Source organism: Rhinolophus sinicus, chromosome 16 (genome assembly GCF_057876585.1).
Source record: "Rhinolophus sinicus isolate RSI-liver-muscle chromosome 16, RSI-T2T, whole genome shotgun sequence".
In the NCBI taxonomy this organism is placed as follows: domain Eukaryota; kingdom Metazoa; phylum Chordata; class Mammalia; order Chiroptera; family Rhinolophidae; genus Rhinolophus; species Rhinolophus sinicus.
In genome coordinates, this window is record NC_142516.1 from 15,413,435 (window position 1) to 15,439,978 (window position 26,544).

At 45.8% G+C, this 26,544-nt stretch overlaps 1 protein-coding gene across 4 annotated transcripts in view; it reads left to right on the forward strand.

Moving 5' to 3' along the window:
* Positions 1-26,544, forward strand: part of ASTN2 (astrotactin 2) — an 839,436-nt gene that overhangs the window by 107,890 nt on the left and 705,002 nt on the right. For all 4 annotated transcript variants that reach the window (XM_074330924.2, XM_019731189.3, XM_074330925.2 and 1 more), the window contains exon 2: positions 9,572-9,759. In XM_074330924.2, the coding sequence (XP_074187025.2) occupies positions 9,572-9,759 (188 nt within the window). The remainder of the gene's footprint in view (positions 1-9,571; positions 9,760-26,544) is intronic.

The following is a 26,544-nucleotide window of genomic DNA, read 5'->3' on the forward strand; positions in this document are numbered from 1 at the left end:
AGGCAAAGTTCCCAAAGGAGGTGGGAATGGGCCAATCAGAGGCAAAGGCAGAGATAAGAAGTGGCGATGGGGGTGGGGAAGGAGGGCGTCTGAGGTACACCTGGGATATTCTCCTCCAACTGCTGCTGCAGGGCCAGGCTGCGTCACAGCTCCTGCCATCTCTGCACCTTCTCTCCACACCCTTCCAGGTGTCCTCCCAAACCCAGCACTGCCGTGACGTCATCCTGTGGGCATGGAACCTGGTCTGGCATCGGGATATCTTAGACTTACGGATTCTGCCTACTTGCCTTATCGAAACCCCTGATAAAGGAGGGGTATTAAGTCTCCCCTGACACATGTTCCTGTAACATCCCATGCATCCTCTTTCACGGCCAGTACCACATGATTATTGTCTCCTTTGTCAATTTTCCCTTTTCTTCTCTCCTAGATTGTGATTTTCTTGAGGGCAGGGGACTCATAAAATGTGCATTGAGTGATACGTTTATTCAACAAATATTTGAGCCCCCGATGCATGCCAGGCACTGAGAATAGCGGTTACTGAGACAAATACAGTCTTTTGCTATGAATGAATGAATGAATGAATAAATGAATGAATGAGTAAATGGTTGAATAAAGGAGCTAACTGAGATGAGGGAAAATGCCACCACTGCTCTTGGTTGGTAGGAACTGAGGAAAATCCAGACTAGAATAGAAGGTCTGTGAGGGCAGCAAATTTATCTTGTCATCCAGTCTATCCACACAACCTAACACTGTGCCTGGCACATGTTAGACAGTTGAGAAATATTTATGGTAGGCAGGTGGCTAACTGATGGGGATAATATTGCATTTGCTTTCAGGGCTAACTGGGGGGACTTTGTAGATTTCCAAGCACATTGCTAGGTGTGGCCTTATTTTTTCTCAGTTCTATGTTACATGTGATGTAAGTAGGACAGATCATGACCCTTCCCTTAACACATTTTACATAAAAAGAAAGATGCTTCGTGATATGTCCGCAGGTAAACCAGCTAGTTGGTACAGAGGCATCACACAAATCTAAGCTTCCAACTCCAAATTCAGTGTTCTTTTCATTAACCCAAACTGTGTGATTATTGGTTATGTCAGAAAGACTGGAATATATCTATCCAGCCATTCATTCATTCACCTATCCATCCATCCACCCATCTGCCCGTTCATTCATATCCATCCATCCAATCTGTCTACCTTGACATTTTAATTTATCGTATGTAAATCAGCCTCTGAACTGGGGTTTGGTCTGATGGCATAAAGGAGTCCCAAGTGGGACCTGGCACTTTTTTTTCTGCTAGGAGATAGTTCACAGGTAAGAAGTGGTAGCCCCTTCTTACTTTCCCCTCTGCAGACTGGCCATTAGCAGTCTCTGCTTGCTGCTAGTGATGAAGCTCTGTGTTTTCCTTCGGCATCCTCCCACTGCATCCTTTTGCACATTTGCAACCCTCCTGCCTTCTCGCCTGCGTGTCGCTCCTCCATCTGACGTGCTCTACATGGCCACTTTTTAAAATCTTACCCATCCTTTAAGACTCCTCCATGAAGACTTTCTAGATCCATCCAGAAGTCACCTCCTCTCCTCTAAGCTTCCTACTTTGATTTATAGCTACTTATAGCTTGTGTTTTCTCCATTCTTTAGATTGAGCTCCTGAGAATAGATTCCCGTAATGCCATAATTCGGGAAAGGTTGGTTGACTAAATGAATCTCTAAAATGAGCACGTATGTGCCTCTGCCACAGAGGTAATATATATTCTATGTAGAAAAATAAATCAGAACATGATTAAAATCAACACTTTTCCGACCATTTAAGGAGTACCATTCTTGATGTTCCAGTACGTTTCTTTCCAGCTGTACGTATATGAACTTATATCTAAACAGAATCAGATGATGTTTTATTTTCTGTATAAATTTTCTGTCTCTCTTCATGAGAATGCAAGCTCCTTGAAAGTTAAAGTTCTGTCTTTCCCTTCATTTGCATTCTCCAGGGTACCTAAATTTGAGCCAGATGTTAAATAAATTTTTATACAGTTGTTACATGGGAATCAAGCCGTCATTGACATCCTGAGTTGCCATCTCTTCTCTGTTCTTTGGGGGTGTCCTTCTGAATGCAAATATGCGGACAGTTCAGTTCACCTCACTAGACATTTACAGACTCCTCTACTCTGTACTTGGCTGCTGTGCCAGAACTAGGCTACACGAATGGCTCTGATGTGTCCCTGTACTAAAGTCCAATGAGAGAGGTCAGCTGTATAAACAGATCATTTGAACACAGAGACATACTCAGACCAGAATGGTGGTAAAATAGGATATGCTAACAGTGTATACGCAGTGATATGTAACGCATGTAGCTGTGGAACGCCGACTGAAGATCAAGGTTAATGCTGAAAACTAATTTGTTTATCTCATTTAATGCTCACAGCAACACTATAGGGCAGGTTCTGTTATTATTCTCATTTGACAGGTGGGGAAACTGAGGCACAAAGAAGCTGAAAAGCATGTCCAAAACACACAACTTGAACACAGGAGAGTTGGGATTCAGATTCATGCAATTGATCTGCCGTCTGTGCAGCCTGAGGCATCCAGTGTTTTCTTTTTGTGGAAGCAGAAAGGAACACCTAGCTCGTAGGGGGCTTAGGGGAAAATCTGGAGTAGGGAATGGGGTTCAGTGGGGAAGGCTATTCCAGACTCTGAAAACACATCTTTTAAAACATTGAACTAGGGGGCCGGCCCAGTGGCTCAGGTGGTTAGAGCTCCGTGCTCCTAACTCCGAAGGCTGCCGGTTCAATTCCCACATGGGCCAGTGGGCTCTCAACCACAAGGTCGCCGGTTCAATTCCTCGAGTCCCGCAAGGGATGGTGGGCTCCGCCCCCTGCAACTAAGACTGAACACAGCACCTTGAGCTGAGCTGCCTCCCAGATTGACTTGGGAAAAAAAAGAGTCCTGGAAGTAGACACTGTTCCCCAATAAAGTCCTGTTCCCCTTCCCCAATAAAATCTTTAAAAAAAAAACAAAAAAGACTTTGAACTAGGAAACAGTACCTCGGTTTTGAACGTCTCCGTTGACGAACATTTTGGTTTACGAACTCTGTAAACCCGGAAGTAAATGCTTCAGTTTTCGAACACGTCTCGGAAGTCAAACATGTCACGTGGCTTCCGCTGAGTGCAAGACCCTGAGGCCTCTCTGTGGGCTGTTTTCAAAGGTTCAGAACGCGAACGGTCTTCCAGAACGGATTATGTTCGAAAACCGAGGTACCACTCTAGTATATATGGGCAGATACATACACATTTAAGCAGATTTAACATAAATGCAAGGAAAGAAGTGAAAAGAGGTAAGGTGGAGGAAAAATGCAGGTGTCAGTCTCATAAGATTAGGTTGATTCTGAGGGCAACCAGGAGCCTTTGAACGGTTTTGAGCAAAAGGGTGACATGGCCAGATTTATAAGTTAGAAATTTAATCCTGGTAGCCATCTGAAGGATGGTGGGAAGGAAGGAAGCCTGGAGGTAGGGACACCAGTTGGGGTCTTCTGATTAGTCTCCATTTGCCCCTTGAGGTCCACTTCCCACCTTTTCCCTCCCAGCTATTTGCCCTGGAAGGCTGACCTGTATGATTTACCTCACTCTTGGGTGTTTGGTTGCAGTTAGGCCACGTAAGGCACCTGTAAGAGAGATCCAGGTAGAAGGAGGTTGGAGCTTTTCTTACCTACCACCTGCTTGGTGGCCATACCTTGTCAGTAGGTGGGTTATTCTACTGAAGGGCACAGCTCCTGTCTCGCAGGCCTTTCCTACAGCTGTAGCTCTTTCAGGGTTCTGTAACCCCGCCTCCCTTTGCCTCTCAGATCTAGGGTGGTGACAGCTTCTTGCTGCTTCCATCTCTGAGGTGCTTCATCATTGGTTTGCCTTGCCCCTGTGTGTGATGATTAATTTTGTGTGTCACCTTGACTGAGCTAAGGGATGTCCAGAGAGCTGGCCACACATTATTTCTGGATGTGTCTGTGAAGACGTCTCTGGAAGAGATTAGCATTTGAAACCATAGACCAAGTAAAGGAGAGAGGCCTTCATCGATGTAGGTGGGCATCAGCTGATCCGTGTGGGCCTGAATGGAGCCAAGAGATTGAGGAAGGACCAGCTGACTCTATGCTTGAGCTGGGACCCCATCTTCTCCTGTCCTCAGGCATCAGCGTTCCTGTTGTCGGGCCTTTGGCCTCACACTGGGACTTACACCACTGGCTCCCCTCGATCTACACCATCAACTTTCCTGGGTCTTCAGTTGGAAGACGGCAGATTGTGGGGCTTCTTAGCCGTCGTAATCCCTCATAATAAGTCTCTTTCTGTATATCTACATGGTCCTATTGGTTCTGTTTCTCTGGAGAACCCTGACTAATATACTCCCAAAGCCTTTGTAAACGGTCCCATCAGTCAACATTTCTTAGTGCCCTCACTGTCTCTTTTCTGACGAGACCCTGACTGCCACAGAGCCATTTGAAATAGTCCACAGGAGAGAGGATACGGGTTTTCATTAAGACGACCATTGCCGAGATGAAAGTGAGGGTGTGGGTTTCAGATATATTTCCCAAGCCCATGCATCGGGACTTGCTTCCTGGAGATGACCCCCCGTGAATGCTGGGGCAGCTTGTGGCCAGGGTGGTTGGTTGGAGTTGCCATCACTAACACGTCCAACTCTTTGCCTAGGCAGTGAGTTCATCTCACATCATGTCTGCTTTCCTCCCAGGGAGGCAAAGACCATTTGCAAACTCATCAGAAGTACTCTCTGGCCTTCTGCAAATAATCGGCTGGAGGGTCATCTGGTGCTGTGGAATCAGAAGGCGGATTAGTTAGCCCCTTGGGAGATGTTACCAAGATGGCTGATGATCAGAAGCGCTGCTTATTTTCATAATGACCTTCAGGAATTAAATAAAAACACAATGAGTGCCATAGATTAGGAAGAACAAGCCAATTAAAAGCACAACATGCCTTTGGGATTTTTTTATTTCTTTTCCAGGAGGCTGAAAGGCATCTGTGGCTGCTGAGGCAGGATGGCATTCTACCCAGAATCACTGATGAAGGCTGATCCTCTAGCTTGGCTTTAGCAGGGTGGTTGAGGGGATTTGCGCCTGTTGAATATTTCACAAGTTGCAGCCCATGGGGGGAGAACAGTGAAAGGTGGAAAAGCAATCCCTGGGTTTCTTTATGATTCCAATTTATAATCAAGCTCTTCTTGGTGGGAGGGAGGCAGGCACTGGAGTCAGCCTACAGCCGGAAGGCATGGGGCACCAATTCTCCCACTTTAATATCTGCTGTTTCATTTTATATTCATCATGTCAGCATAATCTGCCTTTATGGGAATCATCTTGGTTCCCGACCAAATGCGTTTAGTCCCCCTTTTGCTCTAAGTTTGATTGTAATATGACTTGAAGACTTCAATGAAATGTTTATATAGGAAGACTAGGGGATGAGGAAAGGGAAAATACAATTGGAAAATCAATCAGCGGGGAATTTCAAGAGCTGGCTTTGGTTATGTTACTGTGTTTTGTTTTGTTTTGTTGACCTGTTTTTAATGGACAAAGGACTGGCTCTCTGATCGAGTATACTCTGCTGATTCCCTACTGCATCCGGAATAAAACATAGTCTATTACCAACCATTCAAAGCCCTTAACTCCGTGTCTGAACTCCATTTCCAACCTGACATTTGCTGCATTCTACTTACACATGTGGCTTCAGTGCCCTGAGATACTCAGCCCCTCAGCCCATGGCCAGGGGCTCTTCTCTCCTCTGAGGGCTAACAATATGCCCATCCTCTTCAACGCCCATATCACTATCTTTTAGAGTACTTCTTTATCCCTAAGCTCGGAGAGTCCTGTCCCTCCTTTGATTCCCCGATGGATCTTTACTTACTCTTGCTTTAATTCTCTAATGAGGCTGAAGACTACCTTCCTCATCTTGTGATGGATATATGTAAGTATGTGTGTATGCACGTGCACGTGTGTATATGTATTCGTCGTCAGCGATTCAATAATTATTTATTGAGCACTTATTATGTGCCAAGTATTTTTCAAGTACTTGAAATACGGCAGGAAATGAGACATGTAAGATTCCTGCTCTCCTGGAGAGACAAGCTTGAAATGCATATTCAATAAAACACGTAGGGTGAATTTCTCATAGTGACAAATGCTGCAGACATTTTTTGTACAGGGGATACAGTAGCGTCTGGATGTGTGTGGAGAAGAGTGCTTCAGCTGAGAGTGGCAGGGCCTCTCTGTGCAGCTGTCATTTGGGCTGAGAGACAAACGCTGAGAAGAAGCCAGCTTTAAAGCTTTGGGGGGAGAGTTCCAGACAGATTAGGTAGAAAGAATACATGACCTGCTGTGTGCCCTGGCCTGGATGAGGGACAGTTGTAAGTTCTGCAGGGTCTGAGCACGTGATGAGGGGACGATGGTAGGATGTGGGTCAGGGTACACCGTGTCCTGCGCCACATTGAATGGAGAGTGGGCACGTGTGTGGGCAGTTACAGGGGCGAGAGAGGTGGGTCGAATTTCAAAGGACTATGAGCTTCCTGAACACAAGGCTATGTCTAATTTCACTTCATATTCTGAGCTACTAAGCTGCCCGCAATTGAGAAGGGCCTTAATCAAGTGTGTTGAACGACTAAAGAAACACATGAATGAGTGAATGAATGAATGAATGAATGAATGAATGAATGAATGAATGAATGAATGAAAGATGAACAGAAGAATGAACAAAGCCTTCTGTTTCCTCCAAGGCAATTTTCGCTTTGAGTTCTCATGGCCCTCCTTCCCACCCCAACAGCGGTTTCTTTTCTTTGTAATAGAGTAAGTCCAGACCTATTCTCTGTGATTCAATATTTACTGTGTTTCACACACTGTTATTATCATTTAACGTTTACTGTCTGCTGACTGTGCACTCATCACCATAGCAAACAAAGAGCTCAATCTGGTTTCGGTTCATGGGCTAATTTAGTCAAGGAAAAGGAGATATTCTGAGAGCAACTGGCATAGCAGGAATTGCACGAACTGGGGATCCAGCTGGGTACAAAGTCCCCAATGACCTTAAGCAAGTCATTAACTCTCGGTCACCCTCGGTTTTCTAATCTGAACACGGGGAGGGCGAGCCTGTTCCGAGGGAGGATTGCAGACACAGGCTGGGGAGAGCTCTAGGATGAGGGGTGTAGCGAGGAAGCATGCGTCCACTTACTCTGCCTCTGTCTGTACCAGGCTGTGTCAACCAGGTGTGGCCTGCCCCGGGACTCTCTGCCGTGCCACACCAGGGACTCTTAGCACAGGACGTGCCCGCCTACCCGGTGGCACAGAGTTCTGGGCTTTTACACACTGAGAGAGAAATGGGTGAGGTCCTGAGCAAGGCCATTTACCATGGTGTCTTCACCTTGCCTTGGCCCAGCTGGCGGGCTGCCACAGAAGCTGCTGCCAGGACCTCAGGTGCTGAGGCTGGGAGGTGGGGTGGTAGGGAGAGACGGTGCTGGGGAGATACCTGCTTCACAGACTGGACACCGAGCCAGCCTCCCATCCTGGGCCCCACAGTGAGCTCTCGGGGTCCTTTGGGGCCCATGTTCTAGGAGCCAATGAGCTTTTGTGGTTATTTCCTTCCCTTCTCGAGTCTTGGTGCAGCAGGGGAGGCCTGAGCAGATCTGCGCTTGGACGAAGAACGTACAATGTTCAGGTCACTTTGTGTTTTCCATGGAATGGGGTGGGAGGCTGTTGAAGGTTTAAAGCTAAGGGGTGGCTTGAGGAGGATTCCTCTGGCTTCTGGTTGAGAAGAGAGAGAGGAGGCAAAGGTGGAAGAAGAGAGTCAAGTTAAAAAGCCCTTGCACTAAACCAGGCGAGAGAGAATGGTGCCTGGCCCACCCAGGCGGTTGCAGTCGGTTCGCTGAGAAGCGCTGCGTTTGGATGGCTGTTGGATTGCCTGATGGACTGGGTGAGGAGTGGGGGAGAAAACAAGCAGTCAAAGATGTATCAGGATTATTTTCAGAGCAGCTGAAGGGTGACTTAGCTCCTGTCCCTATGAATAATAATAATGGTAATAAATATTACTGCTAACTCTTTTATGGCATTTAGTAAGTGCCAGATGCTCTTCCCCTAGGAGTTTTCATTGTGAACTTCAAGGACTTAGTCTACTGGGAATGGAGGATATGAAAGGAATGCCGTCAAATTTGGTGGGCAAACACCCTCTCCTCATGTCTTCAAGGTGACCCTCTTGCGTTCAGTGTCACAGATGCAATGGGTGCTGCAGTGGGGAATGATGGGGAGAGCTGACCTGTAAGAAGTTTGAACTCCCCCTCCCCGCCCGTCCTCCTCAAGCGCACACGTGTGCGTGCGTGTGTGTGTGTACACATGTACATGACGTCCTTGGGAACTGTAGAAATACTGTCTCTAGGTCAGATCTATGTCTTGGGAAGAGGGTCCAAAGTTCCAAGGCTCAGACGCTATTGAGGCTGCTTGTCTCCTGCTGGATTGCCTCTGTCTCCTAGTACGGAATCTCACTGAAGTGAAGACCTGACAATTAATTCTCCAAGAACAACACCACACTTTCCTTTTCTTCGCAAGACACACTGATAGGCCGTATCCTTCGAGGACATTTCCAAGGACCTATCCCTCTAGTAGGTAGCACTATGAAAAACTTGGAGCATTCCATTACAAGGACACTTCTGGTACCTCTCTCTGTCTGCCATCAGCCTTCTATGTAACAGGAGGCTGTGCTGGTATGATTATATGGAATGGGAATACTATTAAAATGATTTTTTTTGTATGTACAGAGGGAAAAACAGCACAGAGGCAAGGGTTGTATGCATACCCATCCATCAAGTCAGGTGACTACCAGTTACTAGAAAGCCCTAACTTTCCATTGGTTATCTGAGAACATTGGGGTGGGAAAGTAGCTTCTCAAGTATTTTTAAGCCACAGACACCTTTGTGCTAACACCTTGCTTGGGAGTGAAGCATATAGACCACCCCAAACTGGAGCTGTTCTGATTGAAGCTGTAGAAACAGGCTCAGAACAACCCTCTTCTCATCAAACTCCCTTCCCACAAAGGATAACCCTGGGGTACCTTGGCTGGTCTGATTCTCTTGGGTCTTTTGAGCTCTGAGGTTCTGTTGCTCTGCCGTGAGTACTTCCAGCTCAGCTTCTGAAGAAGTCACACTCTGAACTCCCACTCCTCTCACCATGGCCTCCTTCATCTTCCAGTTTCATGGCCTCAGAAGGATGGAAGCACTTCCACCCTCTTGCTTAGTTTGGTTCCACTGTTGGCACAGAAGGAATTACGTTATCATGCATGGTGCTACAAAAAAGAAAAAGACACAGGCAGACCTGCGTTCAAGTCCTGCCTCTGCTGTTCTGTTGCTTGGGGTGAATCTTAGCCACAGCTGAGCCATCTATAAATGGAAATAATGCCCTCTGGCTCATAGATTTGATGTGAGGACAGGTGTCCTCATACAAAGTAGGTGTCTCCTGAGCTCCCGAATATGTGTGGCTTCTTCCCTCCCTGGAAGAGCGAGGCTGGCATGAGCTCACCCAGTGCCTTGGGTCTTGTCTTGCAGAGATGTCAGGCACGGCAGCTGATATCTCGCTGGTGCACTGGAGACAGCAGTGGCTGGAGAACGGCACCCTGTACTTCCACGTCTCCATGAGCAGCGCCGGGCAGCTGGCCCGGGCCACTGCCCCCACACTCCAGGAGCCCTCGGAGATTGTAGAGGAGCAAATGCACATTCTCCACATTTCCGTGATGGTAAGTGAGTGGGACTGAGGTGGGGGGGGGGGCGGAAGCAGGGGAGGAGAAGGGGGAGAGAGGATGGAGCGGGGCAGGGGATTGTCAGCTGATGGAGGGAAAGAGCTGGCCAAGTGCGAGAGGTTAGACTGATGAAGAGAGGTCAGATGGATTCCGTGGTGTCACTTGGACTGATGCATACCCATCCATCATCTGCCAGCTGTGACAAACTAATTGTGCTTCAGAGAAGAAAATAAAGGGTCTCCAACTCCTTGGCCTTTTGTCTGACATCTCTGGGAATAGCTGTTTAACATCTGTTACGTGCCTGGCCTGCTCTGCTGAGGGCTGAGGTTCAATAGAACTGGCCTTTCCAAGAATGACTGAACAAACAGAATTGGAACAAAATTGGAATGGGGCTGCTCTTTCCCAAATGCCCTTGATGTGGCAGGTGGTTTAACCTTTACAACACCCCCTGCAGTGTAGACACTGCATGGTGGTCCCTGGAGCTGGGCTGGACATCGCAGGTGCAGTTACACACAGAAGCTCCTCACTGCCCTCACTTTATAGTCGGAAATACTATAAAGAAGGCAGAAAACCGTCCTTAAGATCACACAGCTGGTAAGAGAGGGAAGTGCTCTTCAGTCCCAAGTGCGTCTGGCTACAAAACCTACATGATGCCCTCTGCACTCTTTCTCTCGGGGTGAGAATTTAATCACTGTCACATCACGGACCTTATCTCATTGTGGTCTTGCCAAGACTACATGAAGTCAGGCGTGTCACCTCCACATTGGAGGTGAAGTTCTAGGCACAGAGAGGTAAAGTGGCCTTCCATCTCTATGGGTCCCGTAATCTAGAACTCTCTGAGTCCGTTGCCTCCTCAGCGAAGGCTACTAAGGCCGCAATCACAAGAATGGTAATCTGAAATGGATGTGGGCTCATATTAATGGTTTCTCTAAAAAGTTGTGATTAATGATTTTGCATGGTAAGTACAAAAAGACACATTTAGTATGCAGACTGCACAGGGTCTAATTGGCCGGAGGAGAGATCACATAATAGCTGTAACTGACATCCCCCTGGTGCCGTTCACTGCTCAGCCCACCTTACGTAGTTTGCTCCTTTAGCACAGCTCTGCCAGACGCAGGAGGGTAGGAAATGTTACTCCCAACCTGAGTGATGAAGAGGTGAAGTGATTGGCATGAAGCCACTCACGTAAGTAAACCTGCCACCCACCTCTTCATTTCTTCCTTCTGTGCAGCAGTCAACATTTTTTTTTTCCTCTTTTTTTTTTTGAGAGTCTACTATGGAGCAGATCTTAGCGTTTGGTCTCTGTTCTCTCGGTTCCTCTTCAACTAACACTGCATTAGACATTCTGATGAGGGCTGAGTAATGGCTTGGAAGTTTTCTCTTTTGGGAAAAACACACCCAAACCCCAGCCAGACAGTGATGTTAATTTTGGACCTAATGCATGCTCATCACGTGGGGGAACAAATCAAGGCCTTTGTGTTATTCACGGAGCAAGTGTGATAGACTTTTCCCGCATATATATTTAGAGAACGACACACAGCCACATGTCAAGCCAAGTGGGTACCTGTGTGCTCACCTTGGGGTGCAAGTTTGTAAGTACCATCTCAGGGTACTTGCTGAGTTCCTCGAGAAGCATGGGCACCATCTAATATTAAGAAGGCCTGAGGGGGTGGTACTGCTGCTCTTCTTTGAGAGAGAGAGAGAGAGAGAGAGAGAGAGAGAGAGAGAGAGAGAGAGAGAGAGAGAGAGAGAAAGGAGGGAGGGCGTGTGTGGGGGGGCTTGGTTTTAACTAATATTTATGAGGCATTTTCTGTATTTGGGCACATCCATCCTTGCCATAACCCAGTGACCTAGATAGCACTATCTCAATTTAAAGGACCTAGAATGGGCTTTCTCTGCCTCCAGGCCCAGTGCGAATTCCACTGAATCAGACTGTATCCGCAAGGGCTGTAGGTGTTTCTCACCTCTCCTTTCTGCTCAGTGAGTTCAGCTTGGAAGGAAAGACTCACTAAGACTCAGCTGTCTCTGAAGTTCTTTGTAATGTAGGATGTGGCTGGCAGAGTAGGTCCTGTGGCCCACTCCAGACCCTCCCTGCCCATGCGCTACAGTGACCCGTGGTTCCACCGGTTCTTTTCCTCTTTCAGGGCTCCCACATCTGGCTCTTTCTTGTTCTTATCTTACCCACAGGAGACAGAGTCATGTCCAGGAAATGTTGAACTCCAGGGAAGCCATTGGTGGCAGCCCAGCCTGTCAGAGGTGGGATACACCTCCGTGAACACTGCCCTCTATGTAGAGTTCGGGTGACAGGGAGGTTAGAAGCATAGATCCTGGATGCAATGTCCCACTCACTCTGCCACTAACTGAACACTTTGAGTGATCTTGGGCACAGCCTGTAACACTGCTATGCCTTGTTTTTTGTCAACTATAAATGAGGGTTCTACTAATACTTACCGTGCAGGTTCACCAAGCACTTGGATCAGAGGAGCTTGGCATATGAGAGTTAGCTTTTATTATTAGGAGAACTTTTATTATTGAGACATGCTGATTGTTATATCCTTGTATTTCATAGAGGGAGAAACTGAGATCCAAATAGAGGCTAGGACATGTACAGGATTTCCCAGCCAGTCGGTGGGGCTTGGCCTGGAGAATAGGCCTCTCTGTGGCTCAGACTCTGGCCTTGCCATTCCGGCCACAGACAATTCAGCAAAACTAAAAAGAGTGCTCCCTCTGTCCCCCCAAGCAGCTATACAGAAGGGCCTTCACAGAGGTTGGGCTCTGTCTCCCCATTTCACAGATGAGAAATCTGAGACTCAGTGACTTTAGTTGACTTGCCGAAGACTTCGTGGCTAGTAAGAGGACAGTTGTAGGATGAGGCTTTTCCCAAGATTCCAAACTCATGTCACCCGACTACCCATGAGACCATGGCTGTCACTCTGTCACACTTTGCACTATTTTCGTCTTTGGTGAAGATCTGAGAGGGTTTGGGAGAAGACCCAAATCATTCAGTCAAATCTGAAAGAAATCTAGAGGTCAGTGTTCTCCGTCCGCTTTTCTTAAACGTCCTGCCTGTCCGAGCAGGGCAACCAGCTCCAGCTCAGTCCCTGGAACGTGCTATAATCCGTGTTCACTGAAGTGGAGCCAGCATAATTTTCAGGCTTGCTAAAACCTGAGTTGAGCATCTACTTTGTCCCAGAAGGTTGCTTTATCTGGTTATTAATATCCCAAGGATCATGCAATGAGGAGATACTCAGTGGACTCAGGCTAGAAAGAGAGAGTGGGGGGTCATCTCATCTAATCCTCGGCTCCAGCTTCAGCTGCTCTGAGCCGTCACCCACATGCCTCCGCCATGCAGGCAGCGTGATGCAGAGAAGAGAGCAGAGGCGTGGAATCCACAGTCTCTCTTACTTCCTGGTTTATAATGTTTTTTTCTCTGAGGGAGTCCCTTCACCTCTTTGAGCCTCAGTTTCATTATCTATGAAACAAAACTGCTCTTACCAATCTCACAAGGTTATTAGGTTATTGAGAAGAGTGAAAGAAACATAGATGCGTAAACAGTACCTAATGTCCAGCCTGGCACATCATGGGCACACGATATTATCCTGGCAGCAAGGTTTAATGGACTCTAATCCGGAAGTCAGAAGACATTGGGTTTAGTCTTCTTTTTGCTCTCACTTTGCTATTGATCTAGAGCAGGGGTGTCCAAACTGCGGCCCGCGGGCCAACTGCAGCCCACAATCCATCATTAATAGGCCCGCAGCCAATTCCAAAAATATATTTAGTTTACTTAAATAAACCAGGTGAGTCAATACGTACTTCACGTCGAGTGAGTGGCCCAGCCGTTTGTGTATTTTACCGCATATGGTCCGTGGTGAAAAACGTTGAAAAAAGTTTGGACACCCCTGATCTAGAGAGTTAATAATACCTGCAATTATTGAGTATTTACTAGGTGCTAGGTTGAGTTCCAAATTTTGCTTTGCGTGCATTGTTACAATTAATCCTCACAACAAAGCTTAAGGTGGATACTATTACTATGTTTATTTCATAAATGAGAAACCTGAGATGTTAATAGATTCAACAGCCAGTGGTGTGACTTCGGCACACAAAGGTTAAATAGTAAAAGCAATATTTTACTCTCTATAGACTGACTTCAGAATCTCCACCCTTAATCTGTACAGTAGACCGCAATTTCTCTTCTCTGTGCATTCGTTGCTGGCTTAAGTTATAAGGTAGTGGGGGTAAGGTCTTACAAAGCCTCCCTCCTTACATGCAATCCGTGGTGATAAGGGAGTTTATGAGTTGGAAGTGAACTCCAAGATGGAACAATGTCTCTGTCCCTAGCTTTATGACCTTGGCCAAATCCTCCTCATCTTCTGTAAAACCAGTGTAACATTCCCCAATCCTTAGAGGTTTTCTAAGTTCCAAATGAGGATGTACACGCAAGCGTCCTGCACAATCTAGGGGTACCACATGCATTATTCCATTTCATTGTTTTATTAATACATCTGTAAGATAGACATGGCTGACGAGGAACCTGGGACTCGCGATGTTTTGTAACTTGTTCAAGTTCACGACACCAGTGAGTCCTGAACCTTGGAGTCCAACTCCTGTCGGTCCAAATTGAGACTCTGCTCTTGGGCATAATTCTGCACGGTGCAGTGCCTGACATTCCCTAAGTGCTCAAAAAGTGGTCATTGTACTCAAAAAGTTAGCTGGCGTGACGATATCGGCCACAAAATAGTTTAAGAAAGGAAATGTCTGATTTGAGGTGTGAGAAGAGAAGACCTTTAAAGACCCATTTCTTTCAAAGGGACCATCTCACAGAAAATTATGCAGATGTGCACCGATGAGCCCCAGTGAGGGGCGGGGCTGCAAGGGACCAACATTCCTGCTCATGGCAGGACAGAGAACAAACCTTTCAAAGTATCTGAGCTATCCAGCAGTAGAGTGGACTTAGTCAGAGGGTACTAAGTTCTTTGTTCCTATGGGTATGCAATCAAAGGCCCAAAGCCCTATTCATCAAGATTTTGAGAGGAATAATAGTTACATTAGATGACTATTGTATTTGCTTCCAACTTAGAAGATCTATGATTCTATGACATAATAATATATAGAAAAATACTTTGAGGATTATAAAATGTCACATAAATCTAAGAAATTATTATTGCCATTCTCAATCAGTAGCTTTGTTTAAAGGATCTGTGTGATAACGGGGATAATACTTTTTAAATCTTTCTGTGAAAAATAGATTTAGATCACTTCCCCAACCATTGCATTTATTTATTCCCGGCATATCATGCATTCCTTACCTCATTGATTTAATCACTCAATCATGCAATGGTTTACTTGCCGACTGAACCTAACAATGAAAACCTTATCTGTTAAAAAGAAAGAAAAGAAGAAAAGAAGAAGCTTTCTAAAAAATCAACCGCAAGTTCAGAAGAAGCCAGCTATATGGGTCTGGCTGCTAAAAGCAGCCCTGCATTTTAAGTCATATGAATGAAGGAATAATTTTCTGTTCAACTAGTTTTAGAGGTTCTGTGAGACTTGAAATATTGTGTTTACTTTTGGGGATTCCATGACAAGAGGAAAATAACTAGCTGGACAAGTTTTGAGGAAATAATCAGCATTGAAGAACCTTCTAATAATAATAGTAACAACGCTATCACAATGGGTGGTGTTAACCGTTATTGACACCAATTTCACTCATTTAATCCTTACAACAATCCTAGTTCAGTATGTCGTGATTGCCCCTGTTCTCCTTTTGAGAAACTGTACGCACAGAGAATGTCACTAACATGCAAAGACTGTGGACTTGGTGTCCCGAGGTTTATATTTGGGCTCCCTGACTGACTGGCCTTGTGACTTGGACATGTTTCTTCCCTCTGCTTCCATGTCACCTGGAACAGAGTGAGGATGGAATGCCTCCTGAAGGGGACTGCTGTGAGGATTCGCTAAGATGACACACGCAGCACATATAAGCTAGAGCCTGACACACAGTGAGGTCTTCATAAGTGTTAGCGCTCGGTGATTCATAAGTCTGTCTGTTTCCTAGGGCTGCCATAACAGAATGCCACAAACTAAGTGACTCAAACCACAAAATGTGATTGTCTCACGGTTCTGTTGGTTCGTGGTTTGAGATCTAGATGTCAGCAGAGCCGCACTCCTTCTGATGGCACTAAGGACGGGGCAGTTCCAGGCCTCTGTCCCGGCTCCTGGTACTTCCTTGGCTTGTGTCAGCAGAAATCCAGTCTTCACATGGTGTTCTCTGTGTAAGCATGTCCGTGTCTCTGTCCAAATCTGTCCCTTCTTTATAAGGACACCAACTATACTCGATTGGGGCCTACCCTAATGACCTTATTATAACTTGATAGCCTGTATAAAGACCCATTTCCATATAAGGTCACAATCTGAGGTACTGGGGATTAAGAGACCAACATAGCTTTGGAGGGAGGGGACACAACCGAACTGACAGCATAAGTGTTATTGCTGTGTTACGTATAAGTGCTATTATTGAAGGATGCCAGGACAAGCAATGTAGGAGAGGCCAAGCCATCACAGAAGGCAGGTCCAGAAACCTTTCAGAGAGAAGGCAGAGTAGTGGGGGAAACATCTTGGCTAGGAGGGATTCATTTAAAAGGGAAGGCAGGAAAAATCTAGTAGTGGACAAACCATGTGATACACAGAGCACCAAAAGCCGTGGCCTGGCACTAGGTGTCCCAGCCCTGCCGCTCTCGTGCTTCGTGACCTTATACAAGTCACATCCCCTTCCTGAGCCTTAGGAGCCCCTTCCATAAATTGAGATCAGCAAGCTTGTACCAGTTGCCAAGACATGATGAAGTTTGACATTACAATTATCCCAAGTACATTTTTAAGTAAGTGAGCCATAACTCATGAATCCCATTTACTTTTTTTTTAACAGAAAGTAGAATTATTTAAATCACAATTTTATTTTATTTATTAATTCAAAAAAATTTTTAGAACTGTAAATCACAGGAACCTTGTTGCTTAGCCTCGATTTGCCTCAACAAGGGTTCACTAAAAGCCTGTGGGGTCTCTAACTAGCCTTATGGGAAAATTATTATAGCGGAGTAAGTCGTGGCTTCTGTGTATGGGAAACGTGGCTTATCTACTCCAACACAGAGGGACGCAGCCTAGGGAAGTTGAGCGAGCGTGGAGTTGGGTGTCAGGAGGCCTGGTTTCAAGCTCAGACTCTACCTCATCCCAGCGATAGAGATTTAAACAAGCCTTCACCTCTCTCAAGATTCTCATTTGGTTACTGCAAAAATGGAAATACAATTAAAATCATAATATTGAAAAAAAGATAATGCACATGAAAGCATTTGGCAAGATTTTCCCCAATCAAAGGCACTATCAAATATGGTTGGAACGTTGGAGCTGAAAGCACCTTAGACCTTACAGGATCTGACTCTTCTTAATGAGTCAGCTTCTGCTTGTTTATTCTACAAGCAAATTATGTGCATCTCAGTGACTGACCAAACAGTACTTTATTCCTCATGCACATCACATGTCAGCCGTTGTAGTCACTGTGGTTCAGCTCTGCACGTCTTCTCATCCTGGAACCGTGGCTGAAGGGAAGGCCCAAGCTGAGACATTTGGTTTTCCTGGCAGAGGGAATGAGCACAGTGCTGGTGGAAATCTAGGCTACCTCTTAAAGGTAAAGCTCAGACATGGCTTCTCTCACATTTTGTGGGCATCTCGCAGGGCCATGCCCAAAGCCACCGGAAGGGGTATGTAAATCTTTATACTGAATGGGCATGTCAACAATTGCAAACGGCAGTAAACTACACCCCGCCTTCACTTTACAGATGGAGAGAAGGAGGCCAGAAAATGGTTGTTGTCCATCCCTGCAGAGTCTACCTGGGCCAACCATCAAGCCCAGATGGAACAGGTTAAAAAGGTATCCGAAGATGGCAAGAGGCAGCTCAGGAAGAGGGCCCAGAAGCGGTTCCTTTAAACCTCCTGGCCAAACTAGAATGCAGGATGGGAAGGGGTGTAAGAACATACAAGAAGAAACGTCTTCATAATACGAGTCTGGGGGAGGCAGACAGAAACACAGACAGGGAAAACTAGACATTCACCAGTATTTATTGAGCCACTATACTAGGCCTATAGAAACAACCAGAGACAGAGATAAATAGAGGGAAATTGAGAAAAAGGGAGCCAAGGACAATGAGAGAGCTGTCTAAACATAACGGGAAATTACCAGGAACAGGCAGAAAAGGACTTAGCGATAGAAGCAGGGGCAGGGAAAGAGGAAACAGAAAATAAAAACCTGAGGAAGTCACACCGGGAGAAGAAAACAAGGCAAGCTAAGCAGAGAGCAGAGTGAGAGGGGCACATGGACCCCTATCGCAGGGAAGAGCTGTGGAGGTGGGCTGGAGGGGTGAAAGTTAGGGCTTTAGGGGTGAGGAGGAGGCTGAGGAGGAAGGGGGTTCAGACAGGCAGCGTCCAGAGAGACAAGGCACATCTGAGGTGAGGCATCTGAGTCAGTGCATCTCAGAAGAGGGGCAGAGGGGATGGTGAGCCAGGCTGCAGGGCCAAGACCTGCGGAAGGAAAGGGGGAGGGGAGATCCAGGCACTGCAGAGAAGCAGTGCAGACAGGGGCAGAAAGGTTGGCAGAAGAGTCAAGGTGAATGTCCCCTCGGTGGCCACACCCCTCCTCCTTCGCTCTAGCCTCTTGTTCCACATTTTATTTTCCTCAAGATCCTGGGGGTTTTGTATGTTTTTCTAACATCCCATGAATGAATGGGGTGTGTGTGCATGTGCAGTGCCGCTCTCACATGCAAAGTCCGCCCGCAGTAAAAACAGGAGGTGAGCTTAGTTTTGGACACATTGGTGCTTCCACCTCCCCCTTCAACTAATTCTCCTTTCTCCCTTCCTCCCGATCCTCAGAAAGCAGCTTAGTTTGCTGGAAATTATGTGGGTTTGGAGACAGACAGATGGGGGTTCAAATCGTGACTCTTACCCTCACTGCTGTTTGTCCTTAGACATCTTCCTACACTTCTCTGATTCTTAGTTTCTCATCAGTTTTCGGATCCTGCGTTCATATGGCTGAAGAGAGAACTAAATAATAAAAGACACATGAAATGCCTTAGACCAACATGGGAAAAGGTCTTTCTTTTCTTTTTTTGCCTTTTAAAATGTTCTCTCCGAATTTTGCCCTCGGGCTAGGCCTTCACAATCATCCTTTGAGCTGAGTTGGGCAGGAGTCATTAAGAATATCGACCCTAAACTACAGGTATAAATAATTGACTAAATAAATACATGGGATAGAGGAGATAGCCCTTCCTTACAGTAGAGTCCCAATTAATAAATGTAGAAGGAAAGAGGGAAATAGAAAATCACTGTTGGAGACTCACCACGGTAATGATTACTACTGACAAGATCCACTGATGTCTACTAAAATTAACGGGGGAAACTTCAAGAAGAAGCGGGGAATTTGTGGAGTCTCGAAGTTTCACCCCCCACCCCCACCCCCAGGTATTTATGGTGACTATACAGTGGAGAATAGAGTGGATACCCTTGGGTTAGCTTCTTAGGGCTGCTGCAACAAATTACCATAAACTGAGGGGCTTAAAACAGAAATTTATTCTCTAACAGTTTTGGACATCAGAAGTCCCAAATCAAGTTGTCAGCAGGATTGCGTGCCTCCTGGGGTGCCCTTAGGGACAGGCCATCTCCTGCCTCCTCTGGTTTGTGGCAGCTCCAGGTGTTCCTCGGCTTGTGGCTCTGTCACTCCAATTTCTGCTTTTGTCTTCATATCACCTCCTAGGTGTCCTCTCTTCTGTGTGTCTCATAAGGACATGCATTACTTGATTTTAGGACCCACCTGCATAACTCAGGAAGATCTCCTCCTTGCAAAATCCTTAACTACATCTGCCGAGGCCCTTTTTTTCCCACCTAAGGTCACATTTACCAGTTCCAGAGATTAGGTTCTGGCCATATATTTTTGGGTCCATCATCCAACCTGCTACATTACTTAACCCAAGTGATCAAGGTTAACACCACCGGAAATCAGACATATTGGCACCATGAATCTTCCGGTCGGATTTACGGAGAAGGGCGTAATGTCATGTCTGTGGTATTCCTGACAAAAATGCATCATCTCATCCGAATCATGAGAAAACATCAGTTGAACACAAAGTGTGGACGTTGTACAAAATAACTGACCAACACTCTTCAAAAGTGTCAAGATCATGAAAGACGGGAAAGTCTGCGGGATTGTCACAGATAAGACTAGGGAGAAATGAAAGCTTAATGCCATGGGGGATCCTAGGTTAGATCAGGACCAACAAAAATAAAAAGAAAAGAAAAAAGGATATCAGAGGTCAACCTGGTGAAATTCGAATAAGGTCTGCAATTTAGTTAATGGTATTGCATCATTCTTAATTTCCTCGTTTTGACTATTCCATTTTGTTATGGAGACATTTAGGGGAGGCTTAGTGAAGAGTATTCAGGAACTCTCTATACCGACTTTGCAATTTCTCGTGGATATAATGATTTCAAAATAAAAGGATTAAAGACAGAGTATCAACTCTAGAGCAGGACCACCTGGGTTAGATTCCTGGCCTCGCCACTTAATTCACAGTGTCATTGGTTAAGGCATTTTTCTGTGCCTCAGTTACTTCCACTGTAAAATGGTGGTCATAACAGTTCCTCACTCCTGGAGTTAGAATGAGACCAGTGTTTACGACACAAATGTGTTTTCATCAATTTCATGAATATTGATGCAAACGATTGTTTCTAGTTCGCAAATGGTAAACCCAACACCTCGGAAGTTAAGACAACTCTCTTGTGAGATCACACAGCCAGTGCCCAAGCCCAGAATTCAATGTAAGTGTCTGTCCCCAGTGATCTCTCATGCGGTAGTATTTCCTTTTCTTACAGGGCCAAAGATGGGTAAGAACCTTTACCTCTTAGGGTCACATCTCCATAATCATCTAATTACCCGACTCTAAGTGTTGTTAAGGCAGGCCTGATCTTGAACTGTGGAAAAAGACAGCTGGTTCTCCCTGGCCATCAACACTTAAAAGAGAAGAAAATGCAAATTATTGAATTAATTCTCAAACAAAACAAAACAACAAAACAAAAAGCTCCTTTAAAACCCATCTAATCCAACTCCTTCATTTTAGAGTGAAAACAAATACATAAACGAAGCCTGTAGGTCTCAAAGAGTGGCTCAGTCCATGTCATGGGGCAGGTCAGTGACAGCCCTGGCCTTCCCGTCTAGATCACATGATGGCTAGGAGTGTGTGTCTTCCTAAACCTTCCCCAGCTGTGCTGTGCTCTCAGCAGACGGCCTCTCGCTCCGTGCTGAGCTGTAAGCATCCAGGTTCAGCACGATGTTATTTCACTACATTATGGAATCATCCTTTCTGCAAATCCACCAATGCAGTCAAACAATTACCCATTTCAAACTTCTGCCGCTAATGTACCCCAGCTCAAGGGTGTCTTTAATAGCAAAATAATGCTTGTATTTTCTTCCTTCCCTCTCTGTTTTTTCCTAATCTCTCCCCGGTGAGACATAACATTAATTACAGCAGTTAACAGAAATTCTGTCTCCATTACTGCCTGCCACCTTCTCCATCTTGGCTTCCGCCTCCAAAATTTATCTCCTGAATGAAGGGGGGGTGGGGGGTGGCTGTTATACAGATTGTGTGATTGTATTTATTTACCTTTTCTCTGCCCAGCTTCTTTGTGCTGAATTTTAAGTCAAGCAGAATCAATATTTTCACTGGGGGCGTGTGTGCGTGTGAATGTGTGTGCGTTGTGTGTGTGTGTGTATGCCTGCTCCGTAATCTAGCTGTCATTTTGAGCTAATTGTGTTGTTTCCTCTTGTGTGGAAGGAAATCTTATCTGTTTTGGATTAAAATTCAATGAAGGTCATAGTGGCTGGAAAACTTACCAGACTGTTGCAATTAATGTTCATTTGGCTTTGATAAATTGGAACGTTCCTCTCAGTAGGACTGGAGTGGATTTCAGAAGCAATAATTCTTCCATTAACTCAATGATTCTGCCTGTGATAAAGGACCTTGTCCTTCTTTTGTTTGTCATCTGTCACTTGGAGGAGCCGGGCATATGTCGGAGATGATTTATCATGATTGCAGTGCCTGCTTGTATCAAAGCATTTAAAACCACTAATTAGTTTTGCCCCCTGTAAATTGCTTGATTAAACAAAATGTGAGGTTGAAATTAAGGTATAAACATTTTTTTGTGTGTGTCCGTGTTTCCCCTCCTGGGTTTCCACAGTTGTGGGGTTACTACAAGTTCCTTTCAAGGGCTAGATGGAAATGAATCTGTCATAGCAATAACTAACGCTGAGTACTTGCTACACGCCAGGGCATATGCTGGGAGCTGAGTGAGCATCATTTCACTTAATCCGTAAAACAATTCTTTAGGGTGGTTTGTCCATCTTATCTGGGAGGAGCCTGACATCCATAGGTGATAAGCGTTTCATCCAACATAAGCAACATAAGGTTGGGAAATAATTGTTTTGATTCTGAAACCCTTGCATTACAACTATACGTTAGGATTTTTAAAAATTACCTGATATTAAGTTCTACTGTTTACTGTTGGTATTTTACTAGATGTGGAGCAAAATCTTCTGACATAAGAATTACACTGGGTGTTTCTTTAAAAGTTAATTTCCTGTGCCCCGCCCCAGGTATACTGGGACTGGACCCCTGGCGTGGGGGTTCTGGGAATCTGCTTTATGGCAGGCTCTGTCACTAATGTTTGCGGAAGCAAAGGTGGAAAATCACTAACCCGCAGCTCACTGGGACCAGCAGTGGGAAAGTCACAGCCTCAATCCCCTCATTGTTTAGATTATTATTTAGTTCTCACAGAATCCTGCTAGGCAGGCATTCCTGGCTCCATCTTACAGACTGAAAGGTTGAGGTACATGGTAAGTGGCCTTGCCCAAGGTCACACAGCTAAGGAGAGGTCAAGTTGTGTTCTAGAGCCTGCATTTGTCTCACTGGCCGTAGAGCCCTTGCTTTTACATAGCATCGCCATCTCATCTGTTCCCGTCTTTGTCCCTACGTGCCCCAGCCCTCCTTCCCTTCTCTAACAGTCTGCAGAGGCGCAAACAAGAGCGGTCCTGGGCTTTCCCCACGGACACTGTCTTCAGTTTCTGTTTTATTACCGTCTTTATGTGTCCTGATGCTCCCCTAATGAAGCGTCTAGAGGCCTGCCCTGTCTCGGCCTTCCTTAATAAGGAGTGAGATATGTTGGTGTCGGTGCAGGGCTTTGTTCATATGGCTCAGAGAGCCACCGGAGGCTTTCTGAGAGGAGATGTGTGGCAGCCCCATTGTTCCCCTCGTGGCAGGTGATCTCAGGTAAAGGAAGCTCACCCGCAGGGCGGGTCTGTGTCATTATAATAATGACAGCAGCATGGATGAGGGGAGAAGGGCATCGGCCAGACCTGGACCAGCAGCCTTTTGTTAACTGTGTGGTCTTGGGCTAGCGACTTGCCCTGTCTGAGCTTTGGTTTCCTCAAATGTGAACTGGATGTGACAATACTACCTTCTCTAATAAAATCATTGCCAGGAATGGAAGTATCCATTTTACATGCCAGCTGGTGTCTGATAAATAGAAATGTCTCAATAAATTGTAGCTATTCTTAAAGCTCAGACACTATTGACCCACTAATGTTAATGGAACATGTTCCTACCATCTCACTAAAACCTCCTGACGGTATATTAAGTAGGTGTTCTTTGTAACATCGCTTTATAGCAGGGCAGGCTGAGCCTCAGAGAAGGTGCTTGTTTACGATCACATGGTTGGTCAGTGACAGAACAAGAAGTTCTTGAACCCCTGCCAGAACTGGGTAGGTGGCCATCGGTGGACGTTTGCCCGACGTCAGGTCATTTAAGGTCCAGGGTGAAATTTGGGCTGGCCGCTGTTTGGAGAGTCAGAGCGGCAGGTGTTATAGACCGAATTGTGTCCCCTCCAAATTTCATACACTGAAGCCCTAACCCCCCATGTGACTGCGTTTGGAGATGGGGTCTTTAAGGGGGCAGTTTAGGTTAAAGGGGTTGTAAGAGTGACACCCTAATCCCATAGGACTGGGTATTTATAAGGAGCGGGGGAGACACTGGTGACACATGTACGTAATGGTAAGACGATGTGAAGACACAGTGAGAAGGTAGCTGGGAAGATGGCCCTTACCAGGAACCACCCCTGTTGGCATCTTATCTTGGGTTTCCAGCCTACAGAACTGTGAGAATAGAAATTTCTGTTGTTTAAGCTACTCAGTCTGTGGAATTCTCTTCTGGCAGCTCAATCAGACTGATACAGGAGAGAACTGTGGTTAGTGCCTCCCCAGCCACCAATGGCTGAGGGAATGGGGAAGCTGGAATGAATATTTTCCATTTCCTCTGCTCTTCTTCCTGGGACAAAAGGAGAAACAGAAATAGGGGAGGAGGTAATCCGAAAGCAAGAAGGATGGACAAGGAAGAAAAGAGAAGAAGAGAGGTTTTGAGAAGACAGGGGGAGTGCCTGGCATATAATAGCAACCCAGTAAACTGTTAGATGAATGGATGGGGAGACAGATGGCTGGGTCATGTCATGTGTTACAGCGTGATGTTTTCAGCACATCTTAGCATTGGGTGCGCATTCGCAGGTTGCAGGGAAAGGAGCTGACGATGACGGCTTCCACTTAGTGATTGCAATCATTGTTTAAGAGTGCATTTACAGGCCAGTGTGGTCTTTGGCACATGCACTTCATTAAAATTTACGAAATGGTTAATGGTCATTCACAAGTGAAATGTATGAGAATATGCCCATTTGATGGATGAGGAAACTGAGACTGCCCACAAAGCCTGGGATGTGAGTCTTGAGCCCATGCTGTCCCCATTAACACATTAAGACCAGTGAAACTGGAAGAACAGCTAACTCAGAGGAGAGGCCTGCACCTTGTTAGGTTTCTGTCTCTCCACTTATGACCTGTATGACCTGGGCATCTTGTCTGACCTGTCAGAGATCCTCATCGTGGTGGAGAGAGGCTTTGTGAGGTAACATGGTACCTCGCCTGTCGGAAGTGCTCTGTAAATTACGGCTCTGCAATTGTGCAACCTCTGCTCCTGTCTCCAATGTCATGTTTCCTGGACTTTAAACTGAAGACAGTAACTTATATCTTAAAAGATTGTGTTGAATGAAATGAGATAACCCAGGCAGAATGCCCAGCACCTAATAGATGTTCAGTTCATGACAACTGTGATTATTATTACCTGTGACCTCCCAAACACCATACCGATGAGAGAGACCTCAACCTGCGAGACTCTTCGCTAAACCAAAGACCGAGCTGATGTTTTCCTGGCCTGTTCCACCCCAGGATGCTGTTGGGAGACCCCTGCGTGGAAAAAGGCCGTCAGCCCTGGGAGGTGACAGCTGGTTCTCAGAGCCACCCCAGGGACCATCTCCTGCTCGTGGGAAGGTGAAGACATGGCTGGTCTGACCAAGTCGTGTAAAGTGAAAAACGAGGTGGTGAAGTAGCACCAGCACCTGTGTCATCGTTTCTGCACCAGGAGGTCAACTGGCTGTGTAAAGTGTGCAGCTGCCAGAGTGGGTTTTGTGTAGGAATCAGTCAGGAACAGTGAGGAATTGCTGCCCCTGCAGGCTGTGGTTTCTGGAAGTTGGAAAAAGCAGCTGGATTTTAAGCAAATGCATGTTTCACCCTTTCACACCATGTGAAAGGATACGTATAAGAGCAGGGTCCCCAGGAAACAGGCTTCAAAAAGAAACACCTGAGCCCTGTCTTGTCCCACTGCTGTGTGCTGGTGCACGTGGCCCACTCTTTTGGCCGCTGCAGTTTGTGCATCAGTAACATGATGGCATGTATAACAGCATAGTCTGCTATGTGTATTTTTTTATGTGCCAGGACCTGTGCTAAATGCTTTCCATGCAGTTGCCTACCTAATCTCCACAGCAGTCCGGCAAGGAGGCTATTAGTAATAGTAACTGCCTTTTACAGGTAAGAAAACCGAGGCTCAGAGGGGCAAACCCTTTTGTTAGAAGTGAGAAAGCTCAGGCTTGACCCAGGGCTGTGGGACACCAAGGTCTGTGCCGTCAGCTGCTGTGCTGCAGTAGAAGCTCCTCACCTTCCCAATGAAATGCTCTGAGTATCCATTTGATAACACATGTCAAGTATCTGTTAACAGCTGACTGAGGGATTTTGAAAAGCAGATCTGATAAAGCACCAGGATTCTGGAGCGGGGGCCAGTGAGGACCATTTATACTTTCATGAATCAACTCTATGCTAAGAGAGATGTGAATCACCCTCCAAGAATGCATTTCACCTTAGCAATTATAATAATATTAATCCTAGCTAATATTTGTACAGTGCTTTGGCAGTTTCAAGATGATATTCATGTATCTACCATTGTACTTTATCTTCAAAAGCATCCTTGGGTATTTAGGCTTTGGTATTGTAGCAATTATTATTAGTATTATTATTTATTTATTTATTATTATTTATTATTATCATCAGCCCTGGTTGAAGCTTAGAAAGGTTCATCATGGCCAAGATCACACAGGACTCAATGGTGAAGCCAAACCTCCTTTCCCCAAATATGTCAGCATCCCCTGGGGATAACGGAAAAGTTAGGGGTGGCCTGAGGGTGCAAACAGGGAAGAGCTCAGGGCAGAGAAGCACATCAAATCATGGCACCTGAGAGGCACAAGGAACCTTTAAGATCTCTGCTTGTAAGACCTTCATTTTTAAAACGAGGAAAACCAGTGCTCATTGAATGGAACTGATTT